General features: G+C 47.5%; 2 protein-coding genes and 1 pseudogene across 2 annotated transcripts in view; 1 reads left to right on the forward strand and 2 right to left on the reverse strand.

The window, feature by feature from the left end:
• Positions 1 to 65: 65 nt before the first annotated feature.
• Tmem240 (transmembrane protein 240) lies at positions 66 to 6,062 on the reverse strand. Its single transcript, XM_028784901.1, has 4 exons — positions 5,726 to 6,062; positions 5,348 to 5,454; positions 857 to 1,065; positions 66 to 783 (listed from the first exon to the last, which is right to left on the reverse strand). Exons 1-4 carry the CDS (start codon positions 5,780 to 5,782, stop codon positions 635 to 637), a joined length of 522 nt encoding a protein of 173 aa, XP_028640734.1. The 5' UTR covers positions 5,783 to 6,062; the 3' UTR covers positions 66 to 634.
• Positions 6,063 to 7,096: 1,034 nt separating this feature from the next.
• Ssu72 (SSU72 homolog, RNA polymerase II CTD phosphatase) overlaps positions 7,097 to 23,097 on the reverse strand; it is a 28,260-nt gene continuing 12,259 nt past the window's right edge. The window contains exons 3-6 of the mRNA XM_028784903.1: positions 11,745 to 11,776; positions 9,182 to 9,342; positions 8,587 to 8,705; positions 7,097 to 7,411 (exon numbers count right to left, since the gene is read on the reverse strand). Coding sequence (XP_028640736.1) covers positions 7,310 to 7,411; positions 8,587 to 8,705; positions 9,182 to 9,342; positions 11,745 to 11,776 — 414 coding nt within the window. The 3' untranslated portion in view covers positions 7,097 to 7,309. The remainder of the gene's footprint in view (positions 7,412 to 8,586; positions 8,706 to 9,181; positions 9,343 to 11,744; positions 11,777 to 23,097) is intronic.
• LOC114636787 lies at positions 19,827 to 19,924 on the forward strand (annotated as a pseudogene).

Below are 23,097 nucleotides of genomic sequence, written 5' to 3' on the forward strand. Positions count from 1 at the left end.
GGGTCTAGATGAAGGGGCCTTAGTAGCCCCTGGGGTTAGAGATGACGGAAGAAGCACAGGCTGGAGCTTTCTGGAGAATTTACTGGCCAGGCAGGGTGGGCTTCACAGTGAGGGCTGGGACACCTGGGGCCACCACATTCTTATTGCTGCTAGGGGCCCGCCCCTCAGTCCCACCCTACAGTCGCACACGCCCCATGCACATGCTCCCGTGTGCAGATGGGCGCAGGCCCTGACACATCCCTCCCCTCCAGACGGACGGATGGACAACAGGTGCTCAAGAAACAGTGCTTTCACTGAGATGTGGCCTTAGGCTAGTGTGGACCAGGCCAAGCCTCTCCCCACTATGGACCCACCACCCCTGGCCCCAGCACCTCTAAGAGCCTGCCTTTGTGTCCTGCTCACTGTGGAGACCAGGCTGCTGTCCCTGAAGCCCAGAGGCCATCCCCAACCCAGCCCCCACCCAACCCCCTTTATAAAAAGAAGAGACAGCACCTTCCACTGGATTTGCCTGCTGGCCACAGCCCAGCTGGCCACAGCCCAGCATACCCTGGGCCTGAGGCCGCAGTCCCGTCTTGCCAGCTGGGCGTCCACGAGGTCCCTTTACATGTGCACAGCAGCCCCGAGTCCTGGGCACTCACAGGTGCCGCGGGCTGGGGTGGCCGTTGTGGTAGAGCTTCTGCTTCACGTGCACCATGTTCCCTGTAGGCTCCTCGAAGGGCCTGTGTGGCCGCCGGCCCAGCTCCCGCAGGCTGCACAGCTTGGGCAGCCAGGTCCACGAGCCATCTGCAGGGGGACAGGGCAGTCAGGTGGCCGGGCTGGGCCAGAAGTGGTGCCCGCAGCAGCGCGAGGCACTCACCATAGCGCCGGCCAGCCCTCCAGGCGCGTACAGCACAGTGCAGGACACCGTCCATCCACACCAGGAACCAGCTGATGCAGAAGCCCAGCAGCAGGCCCAGCATAAGGTCGATCTCCTGCTTGGTCACATTGTCTGTCACAAAGTAGTTCTCAGAGGCGTCCACCACCGACTGGTCCCCGTCGTATGGGATCACGTAGTGGATGTGGTGCCTGGGGGCGGCAGGGTGGGCTGGCACCTCTCCTGCCAACCCTGGCCCAGCCTTCCCCAGGTCTGCTGGGCTGGGTAGGGGACCCAAACTGGATGGCTTGATTCCTATGGGCCACCCTGGGAAGTTCTCTGAAGCAATCCCTGTGTGCTGGGTTGGGAGGGGAAACAGCACCCCCAGGCCCAGATCAGGTCACCTGGCAGAACTGCAGGGAAAGGTGGAGACAGTAGCCCTGGAGATCAGGAGTGATGTTCAAGGAGGGTAGGAATGGCTGGGATGAAATGTCCACCCAATATGTCATCCTTCCAAAGGTCCCTGTAGTAGGTTTCACATTCACCTACTGGCCCTGAGGGGCTGACAATGTCTTAGCAAAGCCAAATGTCCAAGGCCCACCAGACATGTACCTTGGCCTCCACATAATGCTTTCAGGAGGCCAGGTACAAGACAATGATTGTTCTTGTTCTCCTGCCACAGTCACTGCCTTGGGCCTCTCCCTTTTATTATCTACCTTGTGCCCATTCTGCTGGAAGTTTGAGGAATCTTTCCTCTCCCCTCATTCACGTTCCCCACAGATCACATGTCTATCATACACTTAGTGTTCTTATAATGAGCTGTTTCCAGCTATTCAGGTCCAAGCTAGACAAATTTTAGAGCCCACTCCTAGGTATAAGCACTCACTATAGCTTTAATCTCAGTGCCTCTTTGCTTTCCTGTCCTAGCTATCTTCTTGGAACTGCCCATTGCTTTCATGCCCTGGATCACCTCCACTTACACTAGAGTTCTCACATGGTTCCCTCTGGCTGCTGATCCCCCTTTCAGAGCTGATTGAACACCACTTCCAGGAAGTCCTTCTATCCTGTTCCAGGAGGGGTGAGCCACCTGATGGTCCTCTCCACAAAGCCAGCAATCTGGATGTTGGGATCCACTTGTCTGGATACCAAAGGTGCCATGGGACCACATGCTTAAAATCGCTCATCTTCCTGACAGTTGTGGGGGCTGACTGGGCTTCTGGTAAGCCTGCCTTTCTTGGCCCACCCACTTCCAGAGCCACTAGTGGGTGGGCCTTTCCACTGCCCACCATGTCTGCTAGGAGCTCCAGCTGCCTGTGAATCTCCACGTGGGATCTACAGACACCTCAAATGTATGCCAAAAATAGCTTCTCGCTTCCTAAACTTGCACCCCTTCCTCCTCTCAGTGAGAGGCTGGAACCTGTGACTGCCTGTAGCAGACCTTCAGCTATTCCCCAGTTAAAAACTCTTCCTCCCGCCGGGCAGTGGTGGCACATGCCTTTAATCCCAGCACTTGGGAGGCAGAGGCAGGCGGATTTCCAAGTTTGAGAGTTTGAGGCTAGCCTGGTCTACAGAGTGAGTTCCAGGACAGCCAGGGCTACACAGAGAAACCCTGACTCGAAAAACAAAACAAACAAACAAACAAAAACAAAACAAAAAAAACTCTTCCTCCCTTGTGCCCATTTTCGCTTATGTCCCTGGGCCCAATAAGGGACACATGGATACTTCTTCACAGTGGGGTTAGTATTTTTAAACCTGAACCCAGGTGAGCAGGGATAGGGAGGGGCAGCAGTAAGTCTCCTCAGATCCCCTTCTGATCTTGGGAATGCCCAGGGGGCTAACTCTGTGGTCTATAGTTTGGTCAATCCCAGTGGGCAAAGCTTAGGCTGCCAGCTCTCAGTTGGTTACTGGAGGTACCATGACTGACACCTAGCAGCCATCACTTGCTCATAAGCAGCCACTGTCACCATAATGGATGGATGCTATTGATCCTGGTACAGAAAGTATTGCTGACCAAGCCCTGGGAGAGGTAGTGTTTCCACACTATCAGGGATTGCCACAGGGTCTGGTGGGACTGGGTCAGCCTGGGACCCATGTCCTTCCTTTGGACTGTCCCCAACATAAAGCTGTTCCAGGAAACAGAAAGAAACTACCAAGGAAGCCAGAAGGCTCCTAGGTAGCCTATAAATAGGGCAATGTGAAGTCCCAGCCACCATGTGGCCTCAGGAATCCAGGGCTTAGAGGCTGTTGTGCCCTTACAATTAACTTGGGTATCTGCAATTCTTCCTCCCCTAGCCTGGTTCCTCCTAACTCTATACCAAGCCCCTGAAGACAGGGGCTCAGGTCTTCTGAATGAAAGCAAGATGTGCTGTGTACAAAATGAATTTCTTTGATGTGTCCTACCTTCATGACACATGCTGCCATGTGTCCACTTGAGATCCAATGTGTGTCGTGTATACACGTTGTCCGCATGCACAGGACATAGCATGTATACTGTGGACATGGGCCCCACAAGCCCCACACCCATGCACTGTGCACACTTTGGGTATGAGTATGGTGCGTTACACATAGATGCACATTCACTCAGCTTTGAAACAGCCACCCTTTCTATGGGATGCTGTCATGTGCACGGATCTGTGTGTACACACAAGTGCTGCCTGCTGTCGTGCTCTGTTCAGAACATTAGTTTATATACATGTCTTCTGTCTAAAATTCTGCAAATAGCCATGTACAAGGCAGACACATGTGTACAGTTATTTTACAAAGTGTGTACACATAGGCAAACTTGTCAACACTACATGTGCACATGGTATGTGTACAGATAACCCATTTCCAAATTAATCTGCAGTCACCGCACCCACACTGAGATGTTCTGACATTCTCCCTGAGCACACTGAACTGTATATTGTTTTATATACATGTACTTTGCATACACATATATGTAATCAATATACAAAAGTGCTTTGTACAACGAATTTACATACCCTGTATGTAGAGTTGTGTACAAAGCACATACATGTAGAGAGACACACGCAGAAACACTGTCTACATGATGTGGCTCTCCACATTTTTGCACACACAAGCCTTAGTTCAGGTTCTACTCTACAGGTGTCTGTTTACATGGGTCCACAAGTTCTTGGATGCTACATGAGATACACATACATAAACTGTGTAAACATACTCTAAGAACATACCCTCTGTGCTCTAGTAAACGTTCAGTGTGCTGTCACAGAAAGTGCTGTACCAACCACTTTACAAAAGCCCTGTATGTAGTATCCATTCCCAGTGTTCATGGGCCCAGTAACTGGGCCCAGTATGTACATACTGTCTTGGGAAGGCTTCAGAACTCACTCACCTACAGACACAGCCTGGGAACAGCCCTCTGATGTATCAGATAGACAGATGGTGTGCACCAAGCTGGAACACAGGGCTCTCTGGGAATGTGTGACCACAAAGTAAATTTGCCTACCATGTCCAATTCATGTGAGGGTCATGTGCTTTCTATTTGCTGTAACGCCCATGATCTGCAGCACACTTGCCTGTACCTGTAGCCATATATGCACTTAGGAGATATGCAACTGTCCTGACATACCCTACACCCCTGTGTGAAGGAACACCTCTGGAGTCGAAACAGGGTGAGGTAAGGAACCGAGGTTCTGGGATTCTAGCCCCATTCTTTCCTAGTTGTGTAACCTTGGGCAAGTCTACTCTGTAAAGCCTCCATCCCCTTTCTCCTAGTCTGTCCAGTAGGGACAACGGTTATCGCATGAGGGTATCTCTGGAATGAGTGCATGCGGATGTTCGAGTGCGCTGTGTACGCACATGTATATGCACAGACAGTACACACATGCGCGGCTCATGAGAAGATGTTTATTTCATACATGGACATACAAACATGCAAGGCCAGAAGACTTTATCACTACACATGCACAGAAGGGGAGGTCCCTGAAGGGTGTGGTGGGTCTCATTGTGACCTTGAGCAAACCCCAGCCTACTTCAGCTCCTCCTCTGCACAGTAATCAGTTGTGGCAGGTGTTCCTCAAGGTAGGCCCTTCCTAGCTTGACCTCCTGCACTTGTTTACCATGGACACAGTAGGCCCAGGAGGAAGTCTTGGGTCGTAGGCAAGACTACTGTTCAAGGCTTAACTAGCTTCCTGGTTTCCATTGTGGACACTACTCAAGGATGCTGCTCTCGGGCCTCTAGGCCCTGGACCAGGAGGCTCCTTGCCCCACAATGCCACCACCAGGCAGCCTTTTCTCTAAAGGAACTGGAGGAAGGAGTTCCTAACAGACTCAGTCATGCTTCCTTTCCCAGGGAGACAGCTAGCTGACCTAGGGTTCCCGTTGGCCACCCCTCCCCCAGCACCTGGCGGGGAGAAGCGGCCCCCATCATTCAGCCAGGCTCTGCGGCCCAGCCTGTTCGGGCTCACCGGCCAAGTGGGGCCCGCTGCACAAGTGTGATCACGCGTGTCGTGCCTAGAGCCGGGGCGCACTCACCGGCCACAGTTGCAGTGGCAGACGCGGTCCTCGCCCCGCAGGTGCGGGAGGATGTAGTTATGGAATCGATCCAGCAGCGCGTTCATGTCCATCAAGCACGCGATGGCCTGGAAGAGCCCATGACCGGTCAGGGCGAGGAGTGGGTCGGGCCGAAAGGGGTGCCTAGGGGGAGCATTGGGCTGCAGGGATAGATGGGTGGGTGGGGAAACGCAGGGCAACCAGGGCGAGGGCAGCGCAAGGTAGCAGCGAGGGTAGTGCAGGGCAAGCCGCGGAGGGCAGTGCAGGCCGCACGGGCCGGTAAACAAGGAAGCAAGGTGGGGTAGGCGCGCGCGCGGGCGGCAGAAGCAGGGGGCGCGCGCGGGAAGCCCCTCCGCTCACCATCACGATCGACGCCCCCAGAATCATGAAGATCATGGTGTTCGCACTCATGGACATCGGGCGGGGCCGGGCCGGGCCGGAGCGCCGCCCCCCGGCCCCGGTGCCCCTCCCGGCCCCGGCCCGATGCTGAGCCCGCGCCGCCTCCGCAGAGGTCAGCGCTCGCGCGCCGGGCCGCCGCGGACCCCGGGGGCAGGCGCGGGCACAGGCAGCAGAAATGTGGGGGCTGCTGTAGGGTCGCTCGCCCGTCGCCCGTTGCTGGCAGCCCTCCGCTCCGCCCTCCGGTGCTCCCTGCGCCCGGCTCCCTGCGGTCCGCGCGGCGGCCCCCTCCCTCCTCCCTCTTCCCTCCTCCAGGCTTCTCCCTCCCTCCTTTTCTTCTTCACTATCTCCTCCCTCCTCCTCCTGCCTCCGCCTCCGGGGAGGGACTTCGCCGCCCCGCGCCAGCATCCAGGGGCGAGGTTCTCCACCCCTATCCCTGTGACGCAGGCCGAGACCCCTCCCCTCCGGCCTTGGCTCCACATTCTGCCCCATCTCATCAATCTTGGCTCTGGTCTCCTTGTCCAGTGCCGCTCTGAACTGGGCCTTGGCCTGGACCAGGTGGTCGTTTCTGCTCTACTTCTCCAAGTAAGGCCCCTCCTCCTGGGTCTCCTGGTTCCAAAGAGGGACAGGAAGTGTCAGCACCCGCCTCCTCCAGCAAGCAAGTGCCATCAGAGGAGGGGCCAACAAAGTCAGAGGATCCAGGGACTATGACTACACGACCAGAGGTAGGAGGGCAAGAGGGTAGGCGATACGGAATGAGCTAAGTATGCAATAAAGATCGTGGCAGTTGTGGGAAAGACTAGTAATCTTCTGGGTAGGAAGGGGAGCAGAGTTGCCTGAAGCCTGCAGCTCAATGTCTATCTATGATCCTCTTGTGGCTGCCGGTCATACTGGGAACCAAGTTGAGTCTCAAGCCCTTGTACACAGCTGACAACATAAGAACCAACATTGCCCTGTGTGACAAAAGCAAGGAGGAGGACAGCTGACCTCCAGCCCCCCAAGTCCAGATCCCACTGTGTCCAGAAGTTCCAACTGGAGAAGTTCAGTTTATCAGATGACACAGGCCCTTAAGCTGTTGAGGCACCAGGGTACTGGCCCTGTCAGGGTGGTCTCAGTTATGTCACAGGGCTGGACTTAAGAGCCCTGAGTAGCCTCTTCCTCTGCAGGGGTCAGGCCAGGAATTCAGGACAAATCAAAGACTTCTAGCAGCACCTATTTGTGGCAATTCCAAGGTTTGTTCCCCTCAATAAGATAGCCTGTTGCTTTATTTAGGTTTCTGTACAATCCAGCAGCGGAGAGAAAAGGGGTAGGTGGGCCAACAACAGGCATTTGGTGTAGGCTGTAGAGTAAACCATCTTTATTTCTTTTGGTGAAAAACAATGGATTTGAGTCTGGCATTTCTGTGTACATCTCGTTCCATATGTACAGTACATTGGTGATGTACATCTAGCAGTATAAACAAATATCAGAGGGGAAAACACACTGAAAAAGTGGCCTCAACAAGGTGGCTGTCAGGGCAGGCCATGCACCAGGCACAGCGGCTCAGGCTCAGTAGAAGCAGACAGTGTGCAGAAAGGCCCGGCCACTCTTCTCCTCGAACTCCTGCAGCAGCTCATCGATTTCATTCTCCATATCCTCAGTGTGCTGGATCTGGGGGAAAACACAGCCTTGAGTGAACCCAGGCATTGTGACACACCTTCCCTGCCCCTGCCCTCCACCACATCTTCTCTTCTTCAGGGAACCAGGCTTCAGGATAACTTCCTCAGGGCTGTCCCAATGGCCTGTTCCTACCAGATATATACAATATACCACAGAAGTACCCCATATTCAGAGTGGTATAATCAGATTTAAAGGGAGGACTTGACCCCAAGGCTGGTACTGAGGCTCTGTTCTCAGGCATCACAGGTACCTGAAAGCCTCACCAACCAGTGCTATCCCAACTTTGCAATGAGTGAAGTGAGGCATACGAAGACACAGGCATTTTCCTGCTGACCATGCTTTGTGGTGGGGCTGCCTGTGCACTGCGTCTGGCCTCTACCTTCTCCAGACACCAATAGCTTCTCCTGGTGAATAAGTGAAGCAGGCTGGATGTTGACTGCTCTGGCATGGCTACACAGTTTCCCTGGCCTCAGCCCTTTCTCCAGATCATCACCTAGACCACAAGTTCAACTGCTGGAACTTAATAGTAACACTAAGAGTGAAAGCTGTGCAGAGTTTAGCAGGAGTTTGGATCCCCCACACCGACTTCCTCATCAGCCTTCACTTGGAAAGCCAAAAGGACATCAATTCTCCACAGTCAGCTAACCTAAATGTAGTTCTTAAAGGCAAAAGTCAGGGAAAGGCACATGACTCTTCCCAAAGTCCCTCCATAGCACCTGAACAATTGAATACCTCCATACAGCAGCTACACAAGCCCTTAGGAAGCTCCTGCAAGATTGCTTTTAGAGAGGGATGCTGTCTCTGGGAGTTACCAGGTCCATCTTTGACAGCACTAGATAAGCTCTTCCAGCTGTCCATCAGAGAAAACTGAAATGTCAGTCAGTTTTTCCAGGAGAGGGGCCTGTGACCTGGGAGATGTCATATATCACTTCTATCATAGACAGAAGCACTGGGGTAGGGTTTCTTTTTTTTGGGGGGGGGGGGGGGGTAGGGTTTCAAGCCAAAGGCATTTGGTCACTTCTTAGTGTACTACTTGGGTTTTATTTGAAATTTAATATTTGACCAGGATGTAAAAATAAGTTGCTAGTGATGAGAAGCTCAAACAGGACTCAGCTGTAGCTACTTCCTTTGGTAGGCACTGCCTAGACTCAGGTGCTCAGACTCACACACTGGCAGAGCTCGCAGATAAGGAATGCTCCCAGAGTGGCCTCTTCATGGTTGTCCTGGATGTCCACATTGACCACATGCACTGGCTGGCAGGTCTCCTGTTCTCTGGAATTCAGATCTGCTTGGTAAAAAGAGATACAAATATTACAAGACACCAGGTGGCAGATGTGTCCCAAGTCCAGTTCTTACCACACCTGCCCCTGAACTCTGCAGAATATAACTTGAGGATTGAGCACCCAAACCCAAGGAACTAACTAACAAGAGGAACAGCCCCACAACATAGGCTAAGAAACCTAGGTAAACAGTGTACTCAACTCAGGCAATCCTATGCCAGTTAGTACTGACACCAACAGCATGTTCTATAAAATGCCAGGCCTAACAGGAAAAGCAAACTCTGAAGGCCACAAGGCTTAAGTGCTGGACATCAGTCTTATGCTAACTCCTCACAGGCTATCCTCCAGATGTCCATACAGGATATCTGTATGTAGAGGATATTGGAGTGCCTTCTATCACTATTGCCCAGGGCAAACATAAGTCTACCAGCTTAGTGTTGGTAGCACAGTCTAAACGGCAGGTCAGGCTCTGTGCACTCACCTTCTACAACCTGGTCATAGACTCTCTCTTCACAAGTGAGGATCAGGTCAAACAGGTCCTTGCAGTTCTGGAACCTTTCTGGACGGGGCTTGATTCTTTTATTTCTGTCCAACATATGTAAAATTCCATTTTGTGTATAGCTGAACACCAGAGTCAAGGAGCTTTGGATAAAAAACAGTTCACTAACCTAGACCTGCCTGTCATGTCCCCCTGCCTCTCAGGGCTCCAAGTTGGCCTTTGTCAACAGGGCCGTCATAGCTCTAGGCCTGAACACAAGCAGGGTCACCACTGCCCTACAATAGGAAGCACAGAGAAGGTGTGGACTAAGAGATATAACTTCCATGATAACCCGAACCAACAGAATGGCTCCAGATAGCATTGCCATTCTGACTGAACAAAAATTAGAGGCATGGTACAGGCCTCCTCTTCTCAGTACAAACTAGGCTAAAACTGATGCTTGTTTCTAAGTATCCAGAGCAGCATAGTAGAGCTTAGACTATGGGTAGTCCAGGGACTATCTGAGGATAGGCACCCAATGGGGATAGGGTGGCCCAATTTTGAAAGCCCCAGAGGCAGTGGCTCTCTTGGCTTTTGCCAGGGCTGATGGGCCTGAGCACAGAGGTACCATCTGAAATATCCCTTTGGGCTCACCAGGCACTCTCCCTGCTTTCAGTTGAACTGGAATTGTCCCTTCTGGACCATCAGTGGGAGTTTTCCAGATCTTCTTGTTGCTGAGGTTTAAGAAATATAGTGGAAGCCTGGTAGCACATGCCCTTTATCCCAGCACTCAGAAGGCAGATACAGGCAGATCTCTTGAGTTCAAGGGCAGTCTGGTCTACAGAGTGAGTTCCAGAACAACCAGGACTACACAGAGAAACTCTGTCTCTAAAAACCATAATTAATTAATTAATTAAATTAAAAATTCAATGGATTTTTTTTTCAGATTTCCTTCCTGCTGTAGCTGCTGGATTGGGGCTTTGTCTTTGCTGTAGGACTCCAGTTTGAGAGTAAAACAGATAGACACATATAAGAGATACTTTAACTAGTGCTAAAAGCAAAATCAGAGCTGTGGTCAATGTGACAGAGGAAGCTACTCAGAGTCAGTCTGTCATATGGGGTCTGGGACTGATGTCCCACTGAGCCATCTTACCAACATGTCAACTTATTTAAATAAGTTCACAGTGCCCTAAAAATAGCTCCTACGTTACTTTAGAACACATTTAGGTGGCCAATCTAAACAGTTTAACTGGAAAATACCTGACCAAGAGCTGCTAGGCACTTCCGTTCCCTGCATCACAGGCTGCTTCTGGAGCTAGGCCCTGCAGCCTGCTCCTTTCCTGTCTCCTCACTGCCTACAAGAAGAGCTCCATCTAGGCTTATAGAGCCCTTCAACGGTACTAGAGGAAATAATGAGTTGAAGACCTGTGGCTCCTATAGCTTCTGGGAAAGAGAACAGGGAGTAATAGACCTTTCCTGGGGCAGGGGTCCAGTCAAGATCCTGGTACTTGCTGGGCAGTGGTGGCGCACCCCTTTAATCCCAGCACTTGGGAGGCAGAGGCAGGCGGATTTCTGAGTTCGAGACCAGTCTGGTCTACAGAGTGAGTTCCAGGACAGCCAGGGCTACACAGAGAAACCCTGTCTCAAACCCCCACCCCAAAAAAAAGATCCTGGTACTCAGAATTAGCACTGACTCCAAGGCAAAGCTGGAGACAGGAGAAAGTCACATGGATAAAGCTAGGGAGAGTGAGAAAAGCCACTTTGCATTTTCCACTCCCCAGAGTCAAGACTCAAAAGTGCTCCAAGAAATGTGGTCACAGGACAGCCCTGCCTGGGAAGGCCCTGTTATGGTTTCCACCACATACATGCACTTCCTGTCTGGACAGAGACAACTTTTAAGTGACTACACTCAATGAAGAGCTATCTGTTTAAGGAAGGCTAGGAAACATTAATCATGTCAGCACCTAAACTGAACTTGACGACTTTTTGTTTGAGAGAGGGGAGGAGTTGGGGATGGGGTCCAAGAAAGGGTTTTTCGGTGTAGCTCTAGCTATCCTGGAACTACCTCTGTAGACCAGGCTGGCCTCAAAGGCAGAGAGATCCATCTGCATCTGCCTCTCAAGTGCTGGGATTTAAGGCATACACCACCACCCAGAGAACTTGACACTTCTTTTTTTAACTTGACACTTCTAACAACCAGCCTAGAAGTAGCTTAGAGGCCAGGCTAGACTATGTGGGTGAACACAGTAAGCAGAGCCCACTTTCCCAGGATCCCCTTTCTTTGTTGCTGTGTTTTTGTCAACCTCATTGAACAGCCAATTAGCTTGACAACAGTCCTGAGCTTAAGCCAGGCTTGGGCTGATGTTCACTTTGTGGAGCCCTGAGCTTCCCAGCAAAGCTTTCTAGGAGCCAGGGATACAGGTGTCAAGTTCGTTATGCCTTCTGGTTCTAATTAACCAGTCCCTGGAGTGAGGTTCCTAAAAACTGAGAGGTGTGCTATGGCCAATTGCTGGCTTTCTTCTGAATAAGGAGCACTCCCACAGACCCTGGAGTCCCATACTTGTACCTGTTGGCCTTCTGAGGCGCTTTCTCTGGATACTGAGGGAGGGGAACAAGGCTCATTCAGGGTTCAAACTGAGGGCCCCCAAAAGACCTGGAATGTTGTCTCACAACAGAAGGACAACTCAGAATCATTTAAAAACATATGGATTTACCATCACATAAACAATTCAAGTTGCTTTCCTTGTAGAGTATATAATTTCTTAATACATGTTCTTAATCACATGTTGTGATGGGATGGATACAGGAGAACAGGGAACACCGGATCTGGGACTCCTGGTAGACATCTGTAACCCTATCACAGAGGTAAATGGAAGAGGATGAGGAGGCCAACTTCAGCTACACAAGTCTGAAGGAAGCCTGAGCTATGTGAAACCTTGCCTTAAAAAAGAAAGAGGGACTAGAGAGATGGATTAGCAGTTAAGAGTACTTCCTACCATTCCAGGACTCCAGTTCCCCGTACTCACATCAGAAAACTTAACACTTTTAACACCAGTTTCAGGGGATCCGATGCTCTTTCCTAGTCTTTTCAGGCATCCGCATCCTTAAAAATGAAATCTTAACTATATATAATATAGCATGGTGGACTATGCTTAGTAATCTAGCACTTAGAAAGCTGAAGCAGAGGGACTGCCATTGTTCAAAGGCAACCTGGGCTACATAGTGAATTCTAAACCAGGTAGTTTAAAGTGAGACCCAGTCTTGGAAAAGAAAAAAAAAGAAAAAGAAAAATGAGATATGGGGTAAAAATAAGAGATTCTCTTTAGTCCCCACATGCACAGAACTTAATGACATACTGTCATATCCTGGGCTACTTCTTGTAGGAACATGAAGCTGAGGAGGGCTGGCACCTTGCTGGGCCTGCTCCTAGAATCATGCAGCATCTTCCTTTTGGGATTAAATACTTATTCATCCTCATACAAATTGAGATTTGACAGGTGTTAACCTAATCCTGTATTTACTAATTAAGCAATTCCCCAAAGAAAAGCTACTTTCACAGCTGACTTCATGGACACCAAGCACAGGCTCTTCATGTAGTAGTAGTACCAGCTATCCTATTACGTGGGAACAAAATCAGGCATCCTCAGCTACCCACAAAAGGATGTTTTATGTTTTCGCTAGAGCTCAGGGCTTTTGACAGAACACCCTATGGAGAAACACCAGACCAGTGAAACCCACAGGCAGGGTCTCACCATCAAGGTCAACAGAGAATGAGGCCAGCCACCAGCTGGAGCCTCAGCAGTAGAAATGGATTTAGAAAGGTCAGCCACCCAAGGCAGGGGCGAGCAGCTTCTTGGAGAAAGGAAAAGTGTGCATAGGGCAGGAACTGCTTAACACCAGCCACCTCCTGCTGGCTCACCACTGCAAACAGCACTGCTACTCTGCCTTCTTTGCTTACTTGCCTGTATCTGTTGTGAGGAGGTACACAGATTCTCCACACCCTACAACCACAGGGCCTCTCAACTGCCTCTTATCAAGTTATCTCCAGGCTGAACTTCCTGGCTTGAGTCAGGCCTTGGTTCTTGCTATGAATAAATCTTCACAGAAACCTCTCAAGCACAGATTTCAACCATCCTGCTATTTAGAAGCTAGCCAAGGGGTCAGCACAAATCAGGCCTTATCTCCCCAGAAACATAACCAACCAATTTAAGCCTGATTCAGAACACCATGGCAATGTTCCCTGAGACAGGACCTGGGTAGAAACAGAATCCTGAGTGGCTCTCAACCTTGGTGGCCTCTGTGCTGTCCTGACACGACCAAGTCAGAGTATCCTCTCAGTCACAGAGATGCAGTTAGGGAATGATGCTGTGTGTGTGTGTGTGTGTGTGGATGTGAGGGTGTGTGTGGGGCAATTGCAGGACTCCCAGCCCCTCAGAGAAGCAGAAAGCAGGCACTGGATGGAGCACCAAGTTCTCTTCAATCCACTATCAAATCTGGCATGGTGGCACACACCTTTAATTCCAGCATTTAGGGAGGTGGAGGCAGACAAATCTCTTTAAATTCAAAACCAGATTAGTTTGCACATCAAATTCCAGGCTAGCCAGGGAAACAGGTAAAACCCTGTCTTAAAACAAAACAGCCGCCCCGGGCGGTGGTGGCACACACCTTTAATCCTAGCACTTGGGAGGCAGAGGTAGGTGGATTTCTGAGTTCGAGGCCAGCCTGGTCTAAAGAGTGAGTTCCAGGACAGCCAGGGCTATACAGAGAAACCCTGTCTTGAAAAACCAAACCAAACCAAACCAAACCAAACCAAACCAAACCAAAAAACAAAAACAGCAACTATCAAGAATAATAAACTTCAAATGAATTAATGAAATCATGGTTTGATTAACAGCCACAAAAGCTAGAACAGGTCCAGCCTCATCTCAGAGTGCAAATTCTTTAGAGTTTAGTGTCCACAGCATTAAGAGCCCATGACTTTAGCTGACAAGGACACTATTTACTTACCAACCACCATCCTTTAAACTCAAGATCTTTAAAAATTTCAGGCTTAGTTACAAATGCTTTTGTGTCTGTGTGCACACATGTGCCATGAGGCCAGAACACTCAGGTGGTGTTCTTCAGGTGCTGCTACCTGTTTGGTTTTTGACAAGATCTCATCACTGGCCGAGCTGGCTGGCCAGTGAGTCCCAAGGATTCACCTGTCTCTTTGTCCCCAGTACAGTTATTACAAGCATATCTCGCTCAGCTTTTATTACATGGGTTCTGGGGACTGAACTCAGGTCTTCAAACATTTTACTGATGGCTATCATTCCTGCTTGCCACCTTCTGAGATAGCATCTTGTTCTGCAACCCTCAGTGATCTCCAATGCCACATCTTCTTGCCTCAGCCTCCCACATGGTTACATGTATGCACCATACTCAACTACAAACACAAACTTGTCCAGGTCTGCATGTCTATGCCATGCTAGCTGTTTGATGTACCTGCCTTCCAAGGATGGGCCAGAGAAGCCGCAACTACCTTTCTACCTCCTAGAATGATTAATCAACTAATTAATTAATTAGGTTTTCTTCTCTTTGTTTTCTTCCTTCCTTCAGTTTTTTTGAGACAGGGTTTTTTCTGTGTAGTCCTTGCTCTGTAGACCAGGCTGATCTCGAACTCAAGAGATCCACTTGACTCTGCCTCCAGAGTGAAGGGATTAATGGTGGGTATCACCACTGCAGCTGCCCTGCAAAAGCACAAATTTTGAGAGGAAACTCAAGTCTCAACTAATAGATCCCCAAAGGCACAACTCATAAGTGGCTACTCACTGTGAATACATTAAAAAATGTTGTGTGCATGTGTCAAATGTGTGCATGCACTGGTACATGTGTCAGTGTATACCTGACAGTCAGAGGACATCTTGTATGAGTCAGCTCTTTCTTTTCAGGATTTAGGGCACTGAACATAGCTGTTTGGCTTGGCAATTGTCTTTTCCTGCTATCTGGCTGGCCCCTGTGACTATTTTTTTGTTTGTTTGTTTGTTTTGTTTTTCAAGATAGGGGATTTTTCTGTGTATCTGTGGCTGTCCTGAAACTAGCTCTGTAAACCAGGCTGGGCTCTAACTCACAGAGCGCCTGTGCCTCCTCAGTGCTGGGATTAAAGACGTGTGCTACTACCACCAGGCCTGTGACTGTTTTAACAAACCTTCTAGGGCAATGGTTTTCAACCTTCCTAATACTGCAGCAACCCTTTAATACAGTTTTTCATGTTGTAGTAAACGTCAACCATAGAATTATTTTGCTGCTACTTCCTATCTGTAATTTTGCTACTGCTATGAATCATGCAGCCCCCAAGGGGCTACAGCCCACATGCTGAAAACCACTGTTCTAGAGCTTACGTGTCTAGACCATCAGACTTACTACTAGACCATATTAAACCCAAAAGTCATGAATGATAAACAGTAAAAATGGAAGAACTTGCTGCCATGAGACAAGGTTCACTATTCTGTCCTGATGTAAGGTAAGCCAATCAAGTCGTTTAATGGGGACTTTGTCATAGCAATTTCAGGCTAGTTAAATGCCCAGATCCCCAACGATGACTAAAGTACCTAGGTTCAATGTCTCACACATAGCATCCCATAAACAATGCCTCTTGGAGAACAGTGAACACAAGAGTCTACTGGCTAAAGGGAACCAGCAGGAAATATGAACAGCACTACTGTGAGACAAAAGAGTTACTTTGGTAGAAAAGGAAAAAACTTAGATAAATACAACTTTTAGGAAGAATGTTCATTCCAAGCATGTGGCTTCAGTCTTAGAAACTGTCAGGTATCCTAGGACACAGCCTCATAGTTGAAGGTCCCACAGGCACCAAAGATGGCAGAACACAGGCCAAACCAGAGGTGCTGTTAACACCTCTGGTTATCACAAAATTTCAAGTGATGGCAAAATGTCTGTTAGGCTAAAACTAGCAGATCAAGTGGAAAGTAGGTTTGCTTGAATAGATTCTGTACGCTACTGCAACAAGATGCTTCTCATACTCAGTCTTCTAAAGTCTACTTTCTGATGAATCCCTAAGATAATTTATGCAAGATGAGCTGTGTATTACAAGTTCTTCAAAGCACAATTGGGCTATCAAATGGAAAGGAGACACCAAGTCTAGAGGCCTGAGATGGCCAGGGGTACTTGTCTGAATTGGGCACTGAGGATCTTTGCTGATCATAAGAACAGAGATAAATGCAATTACAGAGCACCAATTTTGGACTGAGATTTACTTCAGTGGACGAGTCTTAATTTAGGTACACCAAGGGTACACAAAGAGCATGGGGCCACCTGTATTTCCAGCAAGCCCGATTTTCATATCTGCCCATACAGAACCTATTGAGGCCCAGCTTGGTTTTCTGTTTGTTTAGTTTCTTTGCTAATGACTTAACATTTTTAATTCTTTGGGGTAATCATAAGCCTAGAGTATAACAAAAAGTCAGGACAGGGTATGACTATATGCACCTATCCCACCACACACAGATGCTGAGTCTCTCAGCAAGTCTCAGTATACCTCCATTCCTCAGTATTGCAGCAGGAGACTTATGTTCCCAGGACGGGATACTGCTTGACCTACAATTGGACCCTTCCTGAAGTAGGGGTTGAGGAGAGAGCTTCTCTGGACTTTCAGGAGAAGCGCCCAGGAAATCCAGGGAAGGTTCTTATTTCAAAGGATGACCTCATGTAGATGGTTAAGTCACTGGCTAGCTGGAGGTTCTCACTCACTGGTACAGGCAGGGGAGTGTTCAAAGGAGAAAACCCAGGGGTAATTATATCCAGACAATTGCATGGCCATAGCAACTACCTTGGCCAATCAGCTTAGATAAACCTGGTTAGTAAGAAGCTGGTAAACAGCCCCCGCACGACAGCTACAGGTCAGACCTGTTCTAGAACATATAGGAGATTCAATTTATCATTTTAGAAAAATTAGATGAGCTATTTTTTTTTTTTTTTTTTGGTTTTTCGAGACAGGGTTTCTCTGTGTAGCCCTGGCTGTCCTGGAACTCACTCTGTAGACCAGGCTGGCCTCGAACTCAGAAATCCGCCTGCCTCTGCCTCCCAAGTGCTGGGATTAAAGGCGTGCGCCACCAACGCCCGGCTTAGATGAGCTATTTCTTTGGCAACTGATACCTAGCTTAGGAACACATTTGACAACATACACAATTTTTGAAACTTCTTTAAAAAGTACAGCAAGGGGGAAGCTGGAGAGATGGCTCAGCGATTAAGAGCACTGACTGCTCTTCCATAGGCCCTGAATTTAATTTCCAGGAACCACATGGTGGGTCACAACTATACTTGGATCTGATGCCCTCAGAACATCATCTACATAGGTAGATCTTGGGCCAGGTGGTGGTGGCACACACCTTTAATCCCAGTACTTGGGAGGCAGAGGCATGTAGATAGAGTGAGTTCCAGGACAGCTAGAGGTACACAGACAAACCCTGTCTCAAAAAAATAAAATAAAAACAAATCTTAAATAAATCGGGAAAAAAAAAAAAAAAGAATAGAACTACCAACTAGATGAAATCATTGTCAAGCTCGGCCTGCTCGGCTGGCACTACACGCAACTGAAGGGAACATGGCCGTGACATGTGACAACAGCATGGGTAATGGGAAACCAGGACTGTGTTTGCACAGCAGGGCACACTCCCAGGATGAAGAAATATGGTGACTGCCTGTGATTACCATCCTAAACTCAACAAAAGCAAGATAAACATAAGCTTCACTTGAAAGTAGAGATTAGTAAAACCTCATCAAAAAACAAGTTTCCAGAAAAACCTCACTGGTTTAAACTAGCAAATCAGTGGTATGAGGGCTACAGAGAAAGGAAGGACATTCTCATGGCTCCTGTGTTTATCAATGGACTTCAGTGTGGGGACTGTATTACAGTCACATTTGGCAAAGATACTTGGCTCATAGTTTGAGATGTCATTCAGTCCTGAGGAAGGTATGCCAAGATAGGGTGGTCTATGTTATGAAGCAGAGAAAGTGGAATGCAGGAATGGACTAGCATAAGATATAATCCCAATGGGCTGGAGGCCTGCTTTTAAGAGGATTTGGACTTGACTCTCAGCACCCACAGGGTGGCTTACAATAGTCCATTAACTCCAGTTCCAGAAGATTTGACATGCTCTTCTAGATCCCCTCAGGCACCAGGTACACACATGCTGTACAGACATAGATTCCAGCAAAACACTCATACACATAAGATAAAAAAAATACTAATTTTGGGCTGCACAGATGGCTTAGTGGTTAAGAGTACTGCCTGTTCTTCCAGAGGTTCTGAGTTCAGTTCACAGCAACCACATGGTGGCTCACCGCCATCCATATAACGTGATCTGGTGCCCTCTTCTGGCGTGCAGGTGTACATGCAGATAGAGCACTCATACATAAATAAATACATCTTTTTTAAAGTTTTTTTTTTTAAATTAACTTCATAGAAAACTTTCAAAAAAGGTAAAATCCAAGGATATGATGCCTATGACCCACTTCTTCTAATGGCGCCCTGAAACCCACACAAGTTAGGAGAGAATCATTTCCACAGTTGTCCTGACTTCTGCATGCATGCTATACATCCGTGTACGCTTGTTCATACAAACAATAAAATTTTAAATTAAAAAAGAGTCACTCTCACAGACATACCCAGAGCTATGTTTTTACTAATCTCCTAAATGTGTCTCATCCAATCAGTCTGACAAGATTAACTATTGGAAGGCCAATTCTGGTAATTTTCTATCTCAGAAATAAAATCTCAAGGAAATAAAAGTGTACAGTAGTAAAAGACTGAGGATGAACTAAAAAAAAAAAAAAAATGGAGCTCAAAAGGTGGTTGCAAGATCCCAGAGATAAATCCAAGAAGCATGCTAGGGAGAGCAGATTTACAGGTCTACTCTGCAACATATATGGCAAGTTTCAGGGAAAGTAATAACTACCCTCTGTGGTGTCTTATGAACATCATGGCCTTCACATTAGCAGTGGGGAGCAGAAGCAGGAGCAAGAGCAGGGTGTGAGTGCTTCCCAGTGATCTTTGTTCTGACCTACTTCCTTAATCTCTTGATAGTTCACTGGTAAGACTGACCATCCCTCATAAACAAAAATTAACTTATATCACCAAAGTTGCTCCAGGTGCATCTGACACAAACAGAACTAGTAGGCACCCCTTAATGAAATTAAACAACAAACAAAACCACTTAAATGAAGATTTAAGATAGGGTCTTGCTTATTTAACACAGGCTGGCCCTGAACCTCTCAAGTACTGGGAAAACAGGTGATACTGCGTCCACTATTTTCTTTCATTTTTAAGAAAGGGAATGGTCTGTTACCCAGGCAGGCCCTGCATTGGCTGACTGCTGGTAATCCTCCTGCCTCATCGCACAGAGAAGCTTAGATGGTGGTATGTAACCACCATATCTGATTTCAAAGACATTTTTATTTGTCTGTAGAAATCAGGTGAACTTAGAATTTCTGTCACTGGTCTAGGCATGTGCATGTTTCTTCTTTCTTTAACCCTTACGTTTGTTGCCCGAGTGCTAGGATTTCAGGTGGCTGGTATTCTGCTCATCAAGTGGCACACATGAAGAAACTGAGGCCCTAACTACACAGAGAACAGAAAATATGGCAGAGTGCTTTCTTTGGCAGCACATACTAAAACTGGAATGACAGAGATGAGCATGGTCCCTGTGCAAGAATGACAAGCAAATCCATGAACCACTCCTTATTTTTTTTTTTTTTTTGCCTGCCTTTGAATCCTGTTCCCCTAACTGGGCCACTTTGTCTGGCCTCAGTGGGAGAGGATGTGCCTGGGGGTCATGGGGGGGGTACCCAGAGGGGGGCACCCCCTTCTCAGAGGAGAAAGGGAAAGGGTACTGGGAGAATCGATATTGAGATATAAAGTGAATAAATAAAATTTTAAAAAAGAATGTTAGAGGTGGTGTAGGGCCACGAGGCACCCAGTTCTAATCAAGTATCTTTCCCCCTTGAAAATACAGAGTGTTTTCATCTTTGAGTTACATCTTAGAATATTCTTCTAGCTTTCTACTATAAAACTATGGGTCTTATGTAAAGGACACTTACTACTAAGGAACACTGTCAGGGTTAGTCCAAATCACGGCATCACTCCTTTCCCAATTCCCTGTACTTGTCTGCCCTGGAACAAATGGGTATCCCGTATAGTGAACCTACCTCTCTCCCTTCTCCCCCCCCCCCTTCATATAATTCCAATAATGCCCTTATCTAACTTGGCTTGATGCCAATGTCTAATAAACTTCCTGGAAGAGACCTTCTTTTGGACAAGGATAATACTTAATACTGAAACACAGAAAAGCATTAAGTACATTGCTATGCCTAATTCCGGCCCCACCTAGACCAATATACTTCCTACACCAAGTAAATGAGTAATAAGCTTCCTGAGGGCCAGCCAAGGGATGATCTGCCTAGAGGGATCACAAGAGGAAAATACTGAATGAAGACTTATCACCAAGCTACCAACATGGCCACAAGCTCCCCTACATGCCACTCCTGTCCCCAAAACATTAAGGGCTCATATATATAGTTCCTTTCTGTATAGTCTGCACATATTAAGACGGAGCCACTGAAACTTAGACCATCACCCTATAAAAAATATACCACTCCTAGATGCTGGTCTCTACTCCTTCTAGAGCTTCCTAAAAAGCTGAAGCCTAAATTTGGTGCTTGTAAAACATACTAAGAGATACCCTGTCCAGAAACAGGGAAGTCTGTTGGTTTCTTTCTTTCTTTCTTCCTTCCTTTCTTTCTTTTTTGGTTTTTTGAGACAGGGTTTCTCTGTATAGCCCGGGCTGTCCTGGAACTCACTCTGTAGACCAGGCTAGCCTCAAACTCAGAAATCCGCCTGCCTCTGCCTCCCAAGTGCTGGGACTAAAGACGTGTGCCACCACAGCCCGGCGTCTGTTCGTTTCAATATTAAAATTTAATTTATAATAAAGGGAGTATGAACATGTGCACTACTACATGTTTATTTCTGTCACAAAATACAAGAGTATCAAAAGTAAATAGTACTAACTCAAGAAATTTCAAAGGCAGATAAGCCCCAGGCATGGTAATGCATGCCTTTAATCCTAACAGAGGCCAGCCTGTTCTACATAGCAAGTTCTAGGAAAAACAGAGCTACATGAGCGATCCTATCTTGAAAACAACCAAAAAAGTTTTCCAGGCCAGTCTGGTTTACAGAGTCCTAGGACAGAGAAGTGCTACCTACTTGGAAAAACCCTGTCTTGGAAAAAAAGAAAAAAGAAAAACAAGAGAAAAAACTCTTTCCTAGAACCAAGAAAAACACCAACCCCCCCAAATCAGAGTCTTTGAGATTTTTACAGTAATACATCCTTGTGAGTCTATAGGAAAGGAGTATGCCACGCTTACCAAAGTGGTTCCAGGAAGAAGCTGTTCTGAGATGCGCTTCCAACCCCTAAAGAGCTCTTGGGGGAAGGATGTAAGCATAATACCTTGCTCCACCCAACACTCAGAGGAACACTTAACCACCCCCCACATTCAGGCTCCTGGCCTTCTGAGTGGGGTGAAGTGTCAGAAGTACTCTTATCAGAGGGGTGGCTCCAGGGTCACTGTGGTACAGGCCATAAGCACACTACAACCTCAAATACTCCCAATTATACCAAAACAACAAGTGTGCGACTAACAGGAAATACCTGTTTCTGACCCAATGTCCCCACTGACCATCTTTCAACTGTAGCCTGCAGCTGAGGGAGAACTGGGACGCAGGGTGGGGGTGGCGAGGATGTAGTGAACACACGGATTTGCATTTTGTTAGAAGACATTTGGGAACTACCCTTCAAGCTACCTAACTCCTGTCTGCACCTATATAAATATTTTTAGTTTATTCTTCTTTCTTGAGAGTCTCAAGATTGTCCAACTTCAGCTTCCTGAGTGTGACCTGTGTGGTAACACCCAGAGCATGCTTTTTCCTTTGAGGCTAAGCCTCCCAGTTACCCAGGTTGGCCATGAACTCTGGGGTCAAGTGATCCTTTTGCTTCAGCTTCTAGAGTAGTTAGGGCTCTACACTAGCTTAAAGTTTAGTTTATATTAAAATGAGTAAGAATATATGAACATTAAAAGAAAAAAGCTGCATGAGTGGCAATATGGAGACAATGCTGTCTGTAACCTCAAATTCTTGGGAAGCCATGGCAAGAGGGCAACATGTTTATGCTAGAGTTTGTTCAAGGCCAGCTTGGGCAACTTAGTGAAACACTGCCTGAAAACTTAAGAAGTGAAGATAGATGAGGAGGAAAACAAGAAACAGGTAGATCCAGCTGCCCACACCTTTAGCCCCAGCACCCAGGAGGTAGAGAGAGACAGGTAGATCTAAGTAGGAGGCCAGTTTTGTCTATACAGATTGTTACAAGCCAGCCAGGGATACATAGTGGGAACATGTCTCTAAAAAAAGAAAGTTTGTATCCAGGGATGACTCAGTGGAGGAGTGCTAGGCTAGAATAGCATATACAATACCAGAGGTCTGATCTCTAAAACTACAAAGGGAAAAATAAGTTGGCCTCTATTCTGAGCACTAAACTATATCTAGAATATAACTAAAGTATATCTACAGTTTTTTATTTAGAGGTGCGCAGGATCAAGCTTGGTCCTCATGTACATGCTAAGCTTATGAACATGGGAAAATTCAAGTGAGAATGGGGGTTATCATAAAAAGCCCTGCTCAAAAACCTGGAGCACTGACTAGATTAACCATTATACAATGTGTATGGAAAACTGATTTTAAAATACCCTTTTCTTTCCCCATGCCTGACCAGTACAAATTACAGACTGTTTTACTTCTTGAAGTCCTTTCAGAATTCTATGTTGTTTTTTTTTCATGTTTCTGTTTGGTAAACATAGCAACTATTTGTGAC

Source organism: Grammomys surdaster, unplaced genomic scaffold, assembly GCF_004785775.1.
Source record: "Grammomys surdaster isolate TR1022 unplaced genomic scaffold, NIH_TR_1.0 124903, whole genome shotgun sequence".
NCBI lineage: Eukaryota > Metazoa > Chordata > Mammalia > Rodentia > Muridae > Grammomys > Grammomys surdaster.